General features: G+C 45.5%; 1 protein-coding gene across 1 annotated transcript in view; it reads left to right on the top strand.

The window, feature by feature from the left end:
- Positions 1-536: 536 nt before the first annotated feature.
- MB21D2 (Mab-21 domain containing 2) overlaps positions 537-12,797 on the top strand; it is a 106,164-nt gene continuing 93,903 nt past the window's right edge. The window contains exon 1 of the mRNA XM_028504857.2: positions 537-1,134. Coding sequence (XP_028360658.1) covers positions 924-1,134 — 211 coding nt within the window. The 5' untranslated portion in view covers positions 537-923. The remainder of the gene's footprint in view (positions 1,135-12,797) is intronic.

Below are 12,797 nucleotides of genomic sequence, written 5' to 3'. Positions count from 1 at the left end.
CAGAATCTTATTAACTCATTATATGTTAAGTTGAATAAGATGTTATCCAGGAAAATAAATTACCCTGGGCAAAGGTAAGTGATACTGTAGTGGCTAATTCCTATTATGAGTCTATACAGGGGTGGGTGGGCACTCTATTTTATTTATTTATTTTTGATGCTCTTAATCCTATCTTGTTTGGCAACCTATGCAGGAGACTGGTTTCATAATCCTTAAGGCAGGTTCTTTCATCTAAAGACATTAGGTTGCTTGAGATGGAAACGCTCCCATAGAGATATCCTCGCTCAGGACACCGCCCTTAAAATCAGATTGAAGAAGACTCCCTTCTCCTAGAATAAGCTTGGCAAGCCCTGCCCCGCAAGGGGGTGGAGGTAGAAAATGAATACGTCCACACCTAGCACGTCTGCCCGAGCACAGACTGGCAAGTGGCATTAGGCGCGCAGACCTCTGTCATTTATTTTTCTTTCCACTGGGTGCGCTGTCCCTTTAAATGGGGACGCTGGTGCTAGCTCGGTAGCACGGGAGCAGGCAGCTTGTTGATTTCAGAGCTGGTGAATTTCACATTGTTTCCACTTCACTTTCCTCGCTCTGGGGGAGGTTTGGGTTGGCGCTACGGCCGCTGTCGCTGCTGCCAGCAAGGGCTAGGGGAGGGCGAGGACCTGCAGTACCAGGGCCGGCGTGGGGCCGCAGGAAAGGGTGCTGGGGCCACACACGCACCCTCGCTGCAGTTCAGCTCCTTCCGAAGCCGGGACGCCCGGAGCGCACCCAACTGGGACCGCCCGCCCGGACGCCCGCCCTCCAGCCCGCCCACGGGCCCGGGCTTGAGCCTGGGAGCCGGCGAGGGGAGGAGGCCCAGGGGGGCGGGGTGGGGGGCGGGGGTGGGTGCTGCCGCCGCCGCGGAGCTGCTACTCGGCGCGTTTTGCATGAAGATGGCGGCTCCCACCGCCAGCAAGGCAGCCTCCTTGGGCTGTAACAACAAGCCTACATTCCCGGAGCTGGATTTCAGGTCCGGAGCTCGGGTGGAGGAATTGAACAAACTCATCCAAGAATTCACGAAGCACGACCAGCGGGAATACGACGACCAGAGAGCGTTGGAAATTCACACAGCCAAGGATTTCATCTTTTCCATGCTGGGTAAGAAGCAAAAAGGGGGAGGTGTGTGTGTGTGTGTGTGTGTGTGTGTGATGGGAAGCGGGGGAGCGAACCCATTCCCCCTTCTTGCTCTCCTGCCCGGAGTCGGGTGCCTGGGGTATAACACTTCTCTGTTCAGCCTCTCCTCTTTCTCCGCTGCAAGCAGAGCTCCCTTATCTCCCTACCGTACTATACTTTGCGCCTGGTCCCTTTCCCCCAGCTGTTCACTGGCTCTTTTGTTAATTTCTCACCGGCCAGGGATGGTGGGCGGTGAAGTGTTCATGGTGAAAGGTATCACCGGTGGGGAGAAGCTCCTGGATGCAGCTCTGACCAGATGAGACCCCGCGGCGCCTTTCAATGAAGGGATTTGTCCCCTTAGGCTCGGATCTGCGCCTTCCCAACACAGAGCCTCTAGTCCGCTCCTGAGCTTGGAAGTGGGGATAGCTTGGGGCTTTGGCTCAGCGCCCGAGCGACAAGTTGCTTCTCTAGTCCTGCGGCGCGGCGCTGTCACACCAAGCCCCCGGTGGCCAAACTTGTTGGGTGTTCCTTAGTAACCCGCTGAAGTAGGCTGGGCGCCGGGAGTTAGCAACTTCGATTTATAAATCGACTTCCCTTTGAAGCGGTCGGAAGCATTTCCGGTGCTTCCCCAGGGCTCTGGCAGAGCTCGGAATTCCCAATTCACGGACCCCTGGGGGCACTGGCCCCCTCCTCTTTGTGTACGGTCGTTGCTCTGGCGATAGAGGTGCCCTGAAATTAGAATCTGGGAGATGTCGGGGGTTAGAAATATGCCGCCCACTACTATTCCCCGAAACTAGCACCTACAGGTTTTTAAACTGATTGTTGAATGGTGTGTGAAAGAAAATAATGGCCTGGGAGACCGAACCCCTCCTCAGGTGCCCGGTCCTTCGCATTATTGCTACTGAAGTGTGGTGTGAGTGTCCGCGCCGTTGGGAGCCTCCTTTGCAGCTTGCGGCTCCACCAGTGCCACCTTGGCGGGCATGCAGTAAGTGGCCTGGCCGTTAACATCCCGCTGATCTGGGGTCTCTGTGCGTTCTGTCCTCGGCCAATTTTCCAGATAGTGGAAAATTTGATTGAAAAAGGTCTTCGACCAAAGAGGAAGACAGAGCTCTTTCGCCTTTCCCCTGCCCATCTGCTTGGATTTCTGCTGGCTGGCTGGCTGTTGTTGCTGGTTGTGTCGTGGAGTACCTTTTCCCTCTCGGCTTTCTTCCTTTCCGAAGCCCAAGGAGGGGGTGGGGAGTAAAACAGATTGAACTTGTGGACTCGAGTAGTTGTAACGCTTTCAGAAGTTGGATAAAGCAGATTAAACTTGGGGCTGGATTTTACCTTTTGCTTTACACTCCCTAAGTGTAGCCTAGATTGTGTATGGGTTTGAAAAGCTCTTTATTGAGATATTTGACAATTCAACTCTTTAGATGAATTGAATATGTTTTTTTAAATTGATGAGGGGGGGAGAGAGATTTGTTGTTCCACTTAGTTAATGCAATCATTGGTTGTGTGTGCCTTGACCAGGGAGAACCCCCCAACCTTGGTGTGGAGGGCGCTCTAACCCACTGACCAACCTAGCCAGGGCTGTTTTTATTTATTTTTTAAATAACTCCCAAACTTGGTGGGAATGACCTTCCAGAGGGAAGCTTACAAGCTTACAAAGCTACCAGACGTGAAAACCAACACAGTGATTGTTGGCAGGGTGGGGGCACACAGAGAGGGTTCAGAGCAGTTATTTAAGTTGCTTAATGAGGGCCTTTCTCTCTGACATAAATGATGGAAGTCTGCCAGTGTGGTGTTATGGCCCCGGCATCGGTTCTGGTGTCTCCTGCCTTGGATCTTTAGAAAAGGTGCTAGGTCACTACCAGTCAGGATAATTTTGGAACAGAAAATGGGAGAACATGGGGAGGGGTAAGTTTACATGTCCAGCACGTTAGGAACCCCTCCACTAACCCCACAACTAATACACTGATTTAGCAAAGCCTTATCCAGGTGTGAAGGGTCTTATCTTGGGTGCTTAATTTACATGTGTGTTTAATGGTATGAGTAGCATTGTGTTGACAGGTGAACTAAATTCTCTTCTATTCCTTTTTACTCAGTTGACGTTGCAAAAGAAGTCTTTCTTGCCCCCTGAGAATTTGAGAGTTCCACCTGCAGGAGAGGAAAATCAGGACAGTGTGTCATTTAAGCCTTTTGCCCTTCTGGACACTAGAAGGCAGATGGTGAAATGAGCTTGCCTTGTGTGTGGTACTACATTCATTTGTGAGTTCCTTGCTTTCCCTTAATGAGGCGCTTGCTGGCAGCTCTAGACAACTGAAAGGTTGGAGACAGCAAGGGTCCCTGTGTGGATTTACTTTTTCTAAAGCGGATTTTCACTTGGCTTAAAAACCAAAATCTCTTTTTGTGCACTTTGTCTCACTTGCCATCGCCTTGAGTCTTTCATGAATATTCGGATGAGGTATCTTAATGACCCTCAGCTTGTTAAGGTGTCACTGGGGTGGCACCAGGCCTTTATTTCTTGGAGTTATGGGGGTGCTGAGTCCTCTTGGCTTTGTTCTGCCTCTGAGCTGTACCTGAGGATTGTCAGCAGCTTAAAAACATTATCCCCCTACACAATGAAATGGCAGAGCAATTTGGTGCAAGCCTCTTTAATGGAGCTGTGGATGAGCTCTCTGTTTTTAAGTGGTTGGCAGCCACTCTCTATACAAGATTGTTAGCTCCAACTAAAGCCCCCCAGCTTCCCAAACCTTTATCTGTTTTTCTAGTTTGGAGGCAACTATATGCAAAAGAAAAAGTGGTGGTAGGCATTTGTTATAACCAATGAATGACCTTTCAGCCTATCCACGCTGGGTTCTGTAGGCTGTGGAGTTGATCAGAGCGTGCTGGTGTCATTGTGGTCTCTGTGGCCTGTCCTAACATCATCTGTACAGAGATTCTTTTGGAGGCAGGTGTTCTGTGGAATCATCTAGACTTCTTATTTCTCTACACCTTGGTCTTTTAGAAGAGTGATTGCTGTTATTACCTAGTTAATATTTGAGAGCCCAGATTGTGTGAGAGGCTGGCAGTGCATAATAAACACCATTTATCAAAATTCAGGGAAATTGCCAGAGTTCATTAATGTTTTAATAATATTTGGTATTTGCATAATGTCTCTAACAGCTTCTTTGTTATCTTCATTCCCTGGTGAGGTCCGGTGGAGACTGGTTGTGTCCCCATTGAAGAGATGAATAACAGGGGGTTATGCAGAAGTTAGAGAAGCCAGGAGGGAGACAAGCAGTCAGGCAGACTTCCTAAAATCTGAATGGCCAGTACCACGGCCTGGTTATTAGAATAGCTATAAATTACTGCTTGTCTTTTGGATGCCAGGAACTTCAAACAACCTTAGGAGTAATGTTTTCTCATTGCACAGAAGAGGATATTGAAATTTACTGGGGTTAAGAGTCATCCAGGGTCCTATGGCTAATAAAGGGTAGAGATATGGCTAAAATACATACGGGCCTGACTCTTAACATCTCCTCTCTTACGTGAAACTATTAATAATAGATGCATTAAGTCCAAAGAAAGGTCTTTGTTTAAAAAAAAAATTACTGCCTCTTCTTTCAGGATTTTGTTTCTGAGTTCAGCTGTCAATATTAGGATGATCCAAGCAGCCTCTGAGGTGATTTCTGGAGCAGTCTGAGTTTAAGTATTTTATTCCACAGTAAAATTGCTCGTTTGAATTTCTGGTTAGGAAAATGATGGCCATTGTAACAAAATGTTAAAACCTGTACCCATTTCAGTTTGCTTCTTGCAGGTTGAGCAGTCTTAGTTTTTTCATCTACTAAACATTGATAATAGTAATGCATCATTTCAGAGTTGTATGTGAATGTGAAGTTAACTTCGTAAACTGAAAAGGAATGTATACATGGTTTTTGATATTTACTGTATGAAATCGGTTTTATTAGGAAATCTAGTGAACTTCAACTGGAATTACATCTGCAATTTGGTATCAGAAAAACTACAGAGTATGATCAGAGGCAACCTAGGAGAACATGGGCTCTGACTATAGCGGGCATGATTAATTCAAATGTGCATTGCTGTTCGTTAAGCTCATACTGTGTGCTGGCCATTGTGTTGCTTACTTTGCATAAGTCCATTAGTTCGTGTAATTTTCTTCTAACAACTTTGCAAGGATAAATATTATCATGCCTATTTTGGAGGTAAAGTGGGTTGTGTTATCTCCTTTTTAAGATGAAACGCTAAGGCTCAGAGTTCTAGTACTTATGCCAAGGTCATACAAAGTTTGAATTTGGACCCAGAGATGTCTGACTCAAAAACTCATGTTCTTTCCGCTGTACTAGCAGTCACTTTCCATTACTCTTGATTCAGACAACCAAAAAGACCCTGCTGCCTGGGGAATGCTACACTCAGTAACCTACTTAGCCTATAGGAGCAGGAATGGCTTCTGTCTCTTTCTTCTTCCTTTCATGCACTCAACTAATGTTTACTGAATGTTGTATTGCCTGCAAGCAGTATGCAGGGTCCTAAGGACAAAATAGTGAGCCTGAACTTTGAGAAATTCACATGGTCCTTTGGAGACCCTTCTCTCCTTTCTAGGCACCGACTCTAGGAAAATAGTTTTGCTGGCTCTTGTGTCTTTTCAGGCCCTCGAATACCACAAGACCACTTCTAAGTTCTAACTTATGGTGTGGTACTTTGGAGTGCTGCCAGACCTACCGCATTTTAAGACACTTTCTGTAACTTCAGAGGAGGCCACTTTGGAGCCCTGTCTCTTCAGTGTTTGAATGCCACTTTTCTCTTCATGAATCATCCAGCAGTATTTATTGAGGGGATTTGTTGCAGATCATTGCTTGGTGGTCCTCCAAGTCTTGATCAGTTCCTTAGTGTTCAGGTCTCGAGTGTGCTGTATTTGTATAATGGACAAGATCATCTTTGACGCCTGTTTCAGCTCTGGCAACATTATACATCTAGAGCAGGAAGGTCCCTCAGAACATTTATTTTTGCCGCTGGTTTGGGTTGACTTCAGTTCTCCTCCATGGCTCTGGGCAGTTGCTGCCCTTTGTTCTTAACAGAAGAGCCCTAGGTTTGTTGATGATCCCGGTCTTCCCATGATGTCCTTGTTGTGTCATCCATTGGGTAATGCATTGTTCAAGCTGAGAATGGGACCCTTTTGTATTCACAGATGTGTTGGACTCTCTCTTGTCAAACTGAGAACTTGTGGTTGAGTGTTAGCTCTTTAGACTCCCCTGGAGCTTTTTAACAATTTGGAATCTCTGGTTGCATTCTGAATCAATCCCTAGAGCTAATAATTACAGTCATGTGTCGCTTAACAGAGGAGATCTGTTCTGAGAAATGCATTGCTGGGTGATTTTGTCAGTGTGCAAACGAACAGCGTAGAGTTACTTACAGAAGAAACCTAGATGGCCCAGCCCACTACACACCTAGACTGTAGGGGCAGACAGCCTGTTGCTCCCAGGCTGCAGACCTGTACAGTTCGGTACTGCACCAAACACTGCAGGTGTACATAGAACATAGGAAGGGTACAGTAAAAATGCAGCAAAAAAGATAAAAATGGTACACTTGTATGGATAGGCACTTACCATGAACGGAGCTTGCAAGACAGAAGTTGCTCGGGGTGAGTTAGTGAGTGAGTGGTGAGAATGTGATGGCCTAGAACAGTACACTACTATGGGCTTCATAAACCCTGCACACCCGCATCACCACAAACACACAAGGAATACGTTGCACTACCACATCAGGACAGCCACGACATCACTAGGTGATAGGAATTTTTCAGCTCCGTTATAATCTAATGGGACCACCATTGACTGAAGCGTCCCATGCAGCCCATGACTAAATTCTGAATCTGAAAAGTTTTCTGCTGTACAAGAGAAGGACATTTCGGAGTTCTAGTACCAGCTCTGTTTTGTATTCTGTGGTGTGTGTCAGCCTGAAGAAAGCCTAACTTCTTTTGGGCATGCGTTTTGCCCAATTTCCAGCTATAGAAAATACAAAGATGAAAGTAAAATCACTTCCAAATTCTAATTCCATTAATATTTGATGTACATTTTTCCAGACATCTGTGTTTACACACATGCTTACACCCACTCATTCTTACGTGCATACGGTTTTACATCACAGTATTCATAGTGGGTATGTGTTTTTTGGTAAATCTATCAATATGTTGTCATCTGCCACACTTTTACAAAGAAGCTACAACTTGAAACCAGTGGAAAGATGTTCTGGCTTATTTTCATTCCTCTTCTATTCCAAAATAAGACACTATTCTGGGACTTACAGCACATTTTGTGATGTAATAATTGAGGATGATGAACCTTCGTATTTTTGACTTCTGAGGGTTTAACTGAACTTTCAGTGTCATCTCCTATCTGTGTTTGCATGTTCTCCATGGTCACACAACATGTCCATGGTTCCCACTTTCTTACTTTGTTTAGGCTGCTTTCTCTATCAGTTCTTAACCTGAGTCCATGGAAACAATAGCATAGCGTTTGTGAACTTGACTGGGAAAAAGCTACATCTTTATTTTCATTAACCTCTAACTGAAATAATAGCATTTCCTACCATTATAAAAGTTGGTAACAAACCATAGTAGTACCTGTGTTTTTTGTTTTTGTTGCCCACAGAAATCACAGATATTTTCACTTCATGTTAAAGTTGTTACAGATATCTCAAAAAATCATTTATTGCTGCTTTGAACTGATGTTGGCTATTAGACTTGCTCCTGGATTTTATTTACTGCTTTAATAAAGAATCGCATATGGTACTCTATCACAGATTTATTTTTTGAATGCATTTTGTGTTTTAATACCATTTTCTTTGAAGTCCTGTATAATTTTATCATACTCATTTTATTTTTTGCAGGGGTTCATTGGCTTTTCCACCCCGGTCAAGACGTCTTTGTCACAGAGGCAGTTAAGACTCAGCTTCTAAAGGCAGCATTCTGATACCTCATCTCCGCTTTGTTTTCTTCTCCCAGCTCAAATGCCACTTGACTCCTGAAGCTTTCCTCTATCTGTTGCTCCAAGGAGAAAACAATTTACCTTTCCTCTGTGTTTTCCTAGCACCTGGTCCCCTTTATATTCCTAACACATTCTTTCCCATACTCCAGGTTAAAGAATCCCTGGCTCATTTATCTTTGCAGCACCCACTGGGGGCCTATCTATACACAGTAGGCTCTCACAGAGTGTTAAGTGACTTGATTTGCTTTAAAAGAGCCCTTCTGTGTAAAGCTTGTTTCAGGCTCTGTGTAAGGAGTGAGCACTTTCTGACATTGTCTCTTTATGATTTTCCCTCTCCTTGAAGTCATGCTATATCATCTTTGCTGCGGTCAAGAAAATCTTGATCTGATCTCCTTATGTGATTAGCGGAATTTTTACTGCACTTCAAGAATGTCTTTAAGACTTACCCTGCAGGGCAGTTTAAGAAATGTCCCAAGTGATCTCTAAGAGCAGTACACAGTGACTTGTGGGAATGTCCCCTTTTTTGTGGACCCTGACTTTTCTTCCGTGGGCATCTAGGGTGCACATGGACCTCCCGTATGCCCACCCTGGGGGTCTTGCAGAAGGCAGAGGAAGCCTGAGTCATCCGCTGTGTGGATGTGTTCCGTGTGTGCATCAGTCAGCCTGCAAGTGTCCATTCAGGTGCCTGCTCTGGAATTCAGATTGTAGTCCTACTTTATTGTTATAAACTACTGTTACTTGCCATCAACAACTCACCTTTGTACAGTGCTTTACTGATTGTAAGACACATTCACATCTGGTATGGTGTGGTGTTATTCTTTGGACAGGCCTTTGAGAAAGGTTATAAAGAACTATTAGTCCACATACAGAGGTGGGATTAGTACTGAGACTGGGAGGTGAAGTGACTCAGGTGGAGGTCATGGAGTAAGTTGTAGAACAGGACTCAACCCAGATCTCGAGTGTCTTCTGCTGCAGCACACTGCTGCCAAGAGCTCGTGGGCTTTTTTACCCTCGGGAATCCTTCATGGGTTGCTGGGGTGAGCTTGGATTCTCAACCAGACAAGGGTGGAAGGGTTTTTCTACCTTCCCCCTGAGCTGCAGGTGTATAGCTGTCGAGGCTGACTGATGGTGGACCAGGTAAGCATATGCCCTATACCTATGCATTCTGCACGTGTGGTTGTTAGGCCCTGCCCAGCTGGTTCTTAGGGTCCATGTCTGTTTCACAGTGGACTTGGGCAAGTACTTGCCTGCTGAGTAATTTCTTTAAGGACAGATTATAATTATGCCATTACAGGAGGCCCTTTCTCCAGGAAACACCGGTTTTTCGTCCACGTACGTGCCTTTGCGTGAATTCCCTCTATACAAGATACAGAGACAGATAAGTAGGGCCAGGGCTGCTGTGACTAGAGCTGGCATGGGGAGCTGTCATTCCTTTTGTTTAGTTTTTGTATTTTTTCCTCAACGTAAGAAGCTGTGATTACTATTTGTGAAATGAGAGGTAAGTCAGCAGTGGGAGTTGGTGTAAGTCTTCTTTAGTTTTTTGTTTCTTCTAACCAGTATTTGAATATGTTCAGTGTGCACAGAATGGTGTCGAGCATTCACTTGTTAATTCACAAATTCATTCAGTGTATGCTGCACCACGTGTCATGAACCAGTGTGATTACTGTGTTACATTACTGTGTAAGTGCACAGACTGGCGAATGAGAGAAGCAAGGTTACTATGTCCGTAGGACTTCTCTGGGGGAATTCAGCGGAATGTAGGCACACAAATAACTGGGGATGTGTGCTATAGAAAACAAAGCGCAGAGAATAATGATGGAGGGTAACTGGGTGGGGTGGAGTGGAGACTGGCAGAGAAGGCCTCTCTAAAGAGATACTGAAGTGGAAGGGTAAGGAGGACCTGGCGACTGGAAGACTAGCTGCGGGAGCATTCCTGGTGGCCAGGACAGCTTGTGCAAAGGCCCTGAGATGAGCTTCAAGTTTCAAGGCTGCTTAAATCATAGCAAGTCTGATTTGGCCTCTACAAGGAGGAATGTTCTATGTTCTGATCAGCCCCCAGGTGGAAGGAATGGGCCGCCTGCCTTGGAAGGTAGTGACCTTTTTGCAGGTGAAGGTTTTTCAGGTGGGGCCACTCTTTGGCTTGGCTCTGGTTCCTGGCATTCAGGGATTGCCGGGGAGGGACGCAGTGCAGAAAGGTTGGGTTACAGGTCCTCAGAAGGCCCCTTGTAGTCATGTGATTATCTGATTTCACTAGATAGCTCTTGGCAGAAACAGGGAGTACTACCTTAGACGATTTATGAGTCAAAGGCCAATTTTTATGGGACAATAACGAGCCTTTTATCTAGTTCTCCACAGTTTACAAACTACTTTTACATGCACAGTCTCCTTTTAACTATTCATAACAACCATATAAAGTAGATATTATTTGTGTCTGTTTTAACATAGGAGGAAACATGGTCAAGAGCAGTTGACAAGGTCAGTCACTAAAGGGTTGAGGTAGGATTGAACTTAAGTCCTTTAAAGGTTACCCTGAATTCTTTGTGTTAATGCTAATTTTAAAAATCTCCCCTATCCACCTACCCTGTCTCAGACTGTGGCAGAAGGAGGATTTCTGGCCCAGGGAGGCAGGGAGGATTGGTAGGAAGAACCAAGCCAGTTGATTGCGAGTCTGCATGTGTCTTATTGGTATTCAGCTTGTGAGCACTTTTCTAGGCTGCTCCGAGATCACTCTTTTAGCAGCTGCAGCTGTTCTTACAGCAGCTGTTTGTATGGATTGTGATTAATAAAGGAAACTCAACAGTTTGTTCATTTAACGGTGCCCTTGGTGTGTGCAGCCTGCTGTCACACAGGCTATGGTTCTGATTTGGAATGACACAGCCCTGGTGTCAGTGCCCGAGGTGCTCATAGCCCAGTCGTGAGATGGGGTGGTCCACCTAGACAGGAGCCGATGTGCCAGAGGCCCACCAGGGACTAGACAGTAAGGAAAACGAGAGTGGTGGGCTTCTCAGGTAATAATGCCAGCTGGTCCTTGGGGTCAGAGTCGGGGATACCTGGGAGTGGAGGGTGTGCACTAGGGAATGAGTCACCTTTTACATCTTTCTTCTAAAAGAGGCCACTGCTCTCAGTGCCTGCCCATTTTCCCTCCGCTGCAGTGCTTCTCCAGCTTGATTTTTTTTTTTTTTTAAATATGCTTTATTTAATTGTGTTATTATAGTTGTCCCAGTTTTCCTTCTTTGCCTCCTTCCACCCGGTACCCCCATCTCCTCCAGCAACCTTCCCCCTTAGTTAAAACAGATTGCCAGCCCCATTCCTGCAGTTTCTGATTCAGCAGGTCTGGAATCCAGCCTTAAGGATTTGTATTTCTAGGAGGTCTCCAGTTGATACAGCTGCTACTGGTCTGGAGCCCAAACTTTCAGAACTACTGCTTAAAGGGGCCAGGGCTGACAGAACTTGAGATGTTTTAAGAGACCTGATAAATCTGAAAGTTTATGGAAAAGCCTTCAGATTTTTAAATATTGAGAATAAAACCAAACGTTAAAGAAACATAATATGATTTAAAACTGCAGGTCAAACGGAATGCTCTGGCTGCCAACATACCGCCTTTGATCTGAGTACTTTTAGGGTAACCTTATGCTGTCTGCTTTGGAAACCGAGGCCCAGAGAGGAGCAGTGTTTTGGTTCATGACATACAAGTAAGCATGCAGCTAGTTTCGGGGCAGAGTCATAATTAGGACCTAGGTTTCCTGTTTGTCTGCCATGTGTGAGTGTGTGTGCACGCGTGTGTGCAGGCGTTAGTCCTAGTGTGCTGTTTCCCAGATATTCCCTTTCAGTAAAAGTTACGTAACTTTGAAAATAATAACCACACTAGGCGCAATTCTTACTTTATGTATATGAACTGAATTAATCCTAATACCTACTCTATGAGGAACGGTTATTCTTCTTGTTCTTATTTGCTGATGAGACTTCCAAAGCACTCAGAGATTCATATGCCCAAAGTCACAGAGCTACTGATAGAGTGGGGATTTGAACCCAGGAAGTCTAGGTTCAGGCAGAAAAGGATAAGTAACTATGAACTTTCTTTTTTATCTCATTAAAAATTATTTCTTTCCCCCTGCAAAATGGAAGTCATTGATGGAATGCTACAATTTTAATGCTGCTAGGAAACTTGGAAACTAGTTGGCCCGAATTCCGCCCTCCTCCATTGTAAAGAAGTGGAAATGGAGGCCCAGAAAGGAAAGGGGACGTGAGCATCCTGAACACTGAACACTGGGCTGAGTGGAGGATAGGGAAATGTCCAGCAGTAACTGCTTCTGAGAAAGCAGCTTCTACTGGGGACCATTCACTCTGAAGAGTTTGCTCCCCACGGGGGTCTGCCTGGGTTTGAAGGGAGGGGTAGTCCCTCTGAGGGCCGTGCTTCCAGGTGAGGAACCTTCCCCCTGCTCCCAAGCTGCCTTGTGTAGTTCTGAGTTCTCTTAATTGCTGTAAGACAAGGGATGCTAAATAAACAACCCAGTGGGCACAGTGTATTTCTGGTCTTTCATGTTTGCTTTTGTCTCGATTGTTCCTTGGCTCTCCTTGCCTGGTTTCCTTCTGCAAAGTTTGTCCTTTTCTCACGCCTGTGCTGCTTCCACAGATGTGAGTATCACGAAGATTTTCATCTCTGAACCCTCTGTATCTATA

Source organism: Phyllostomus discolor, chromosome 2 (genome assembly GCF_004126475.2).
Source record: "Phyllostomus discolor isolate MPI-MPIP mPhyDis1 chromosome 2, mPhyDis1.pri.v3, whole genome shotgun sequence".
NCBI lineage: Eukaryota > Metazoa > Chordata > Mammalia > Chiroptera > Phyllostomidae > Phyllostomus > Phyllostomus discolor.
This window is presented reverse-complemented; position numbering and strand designations above follow the sequence as displayed.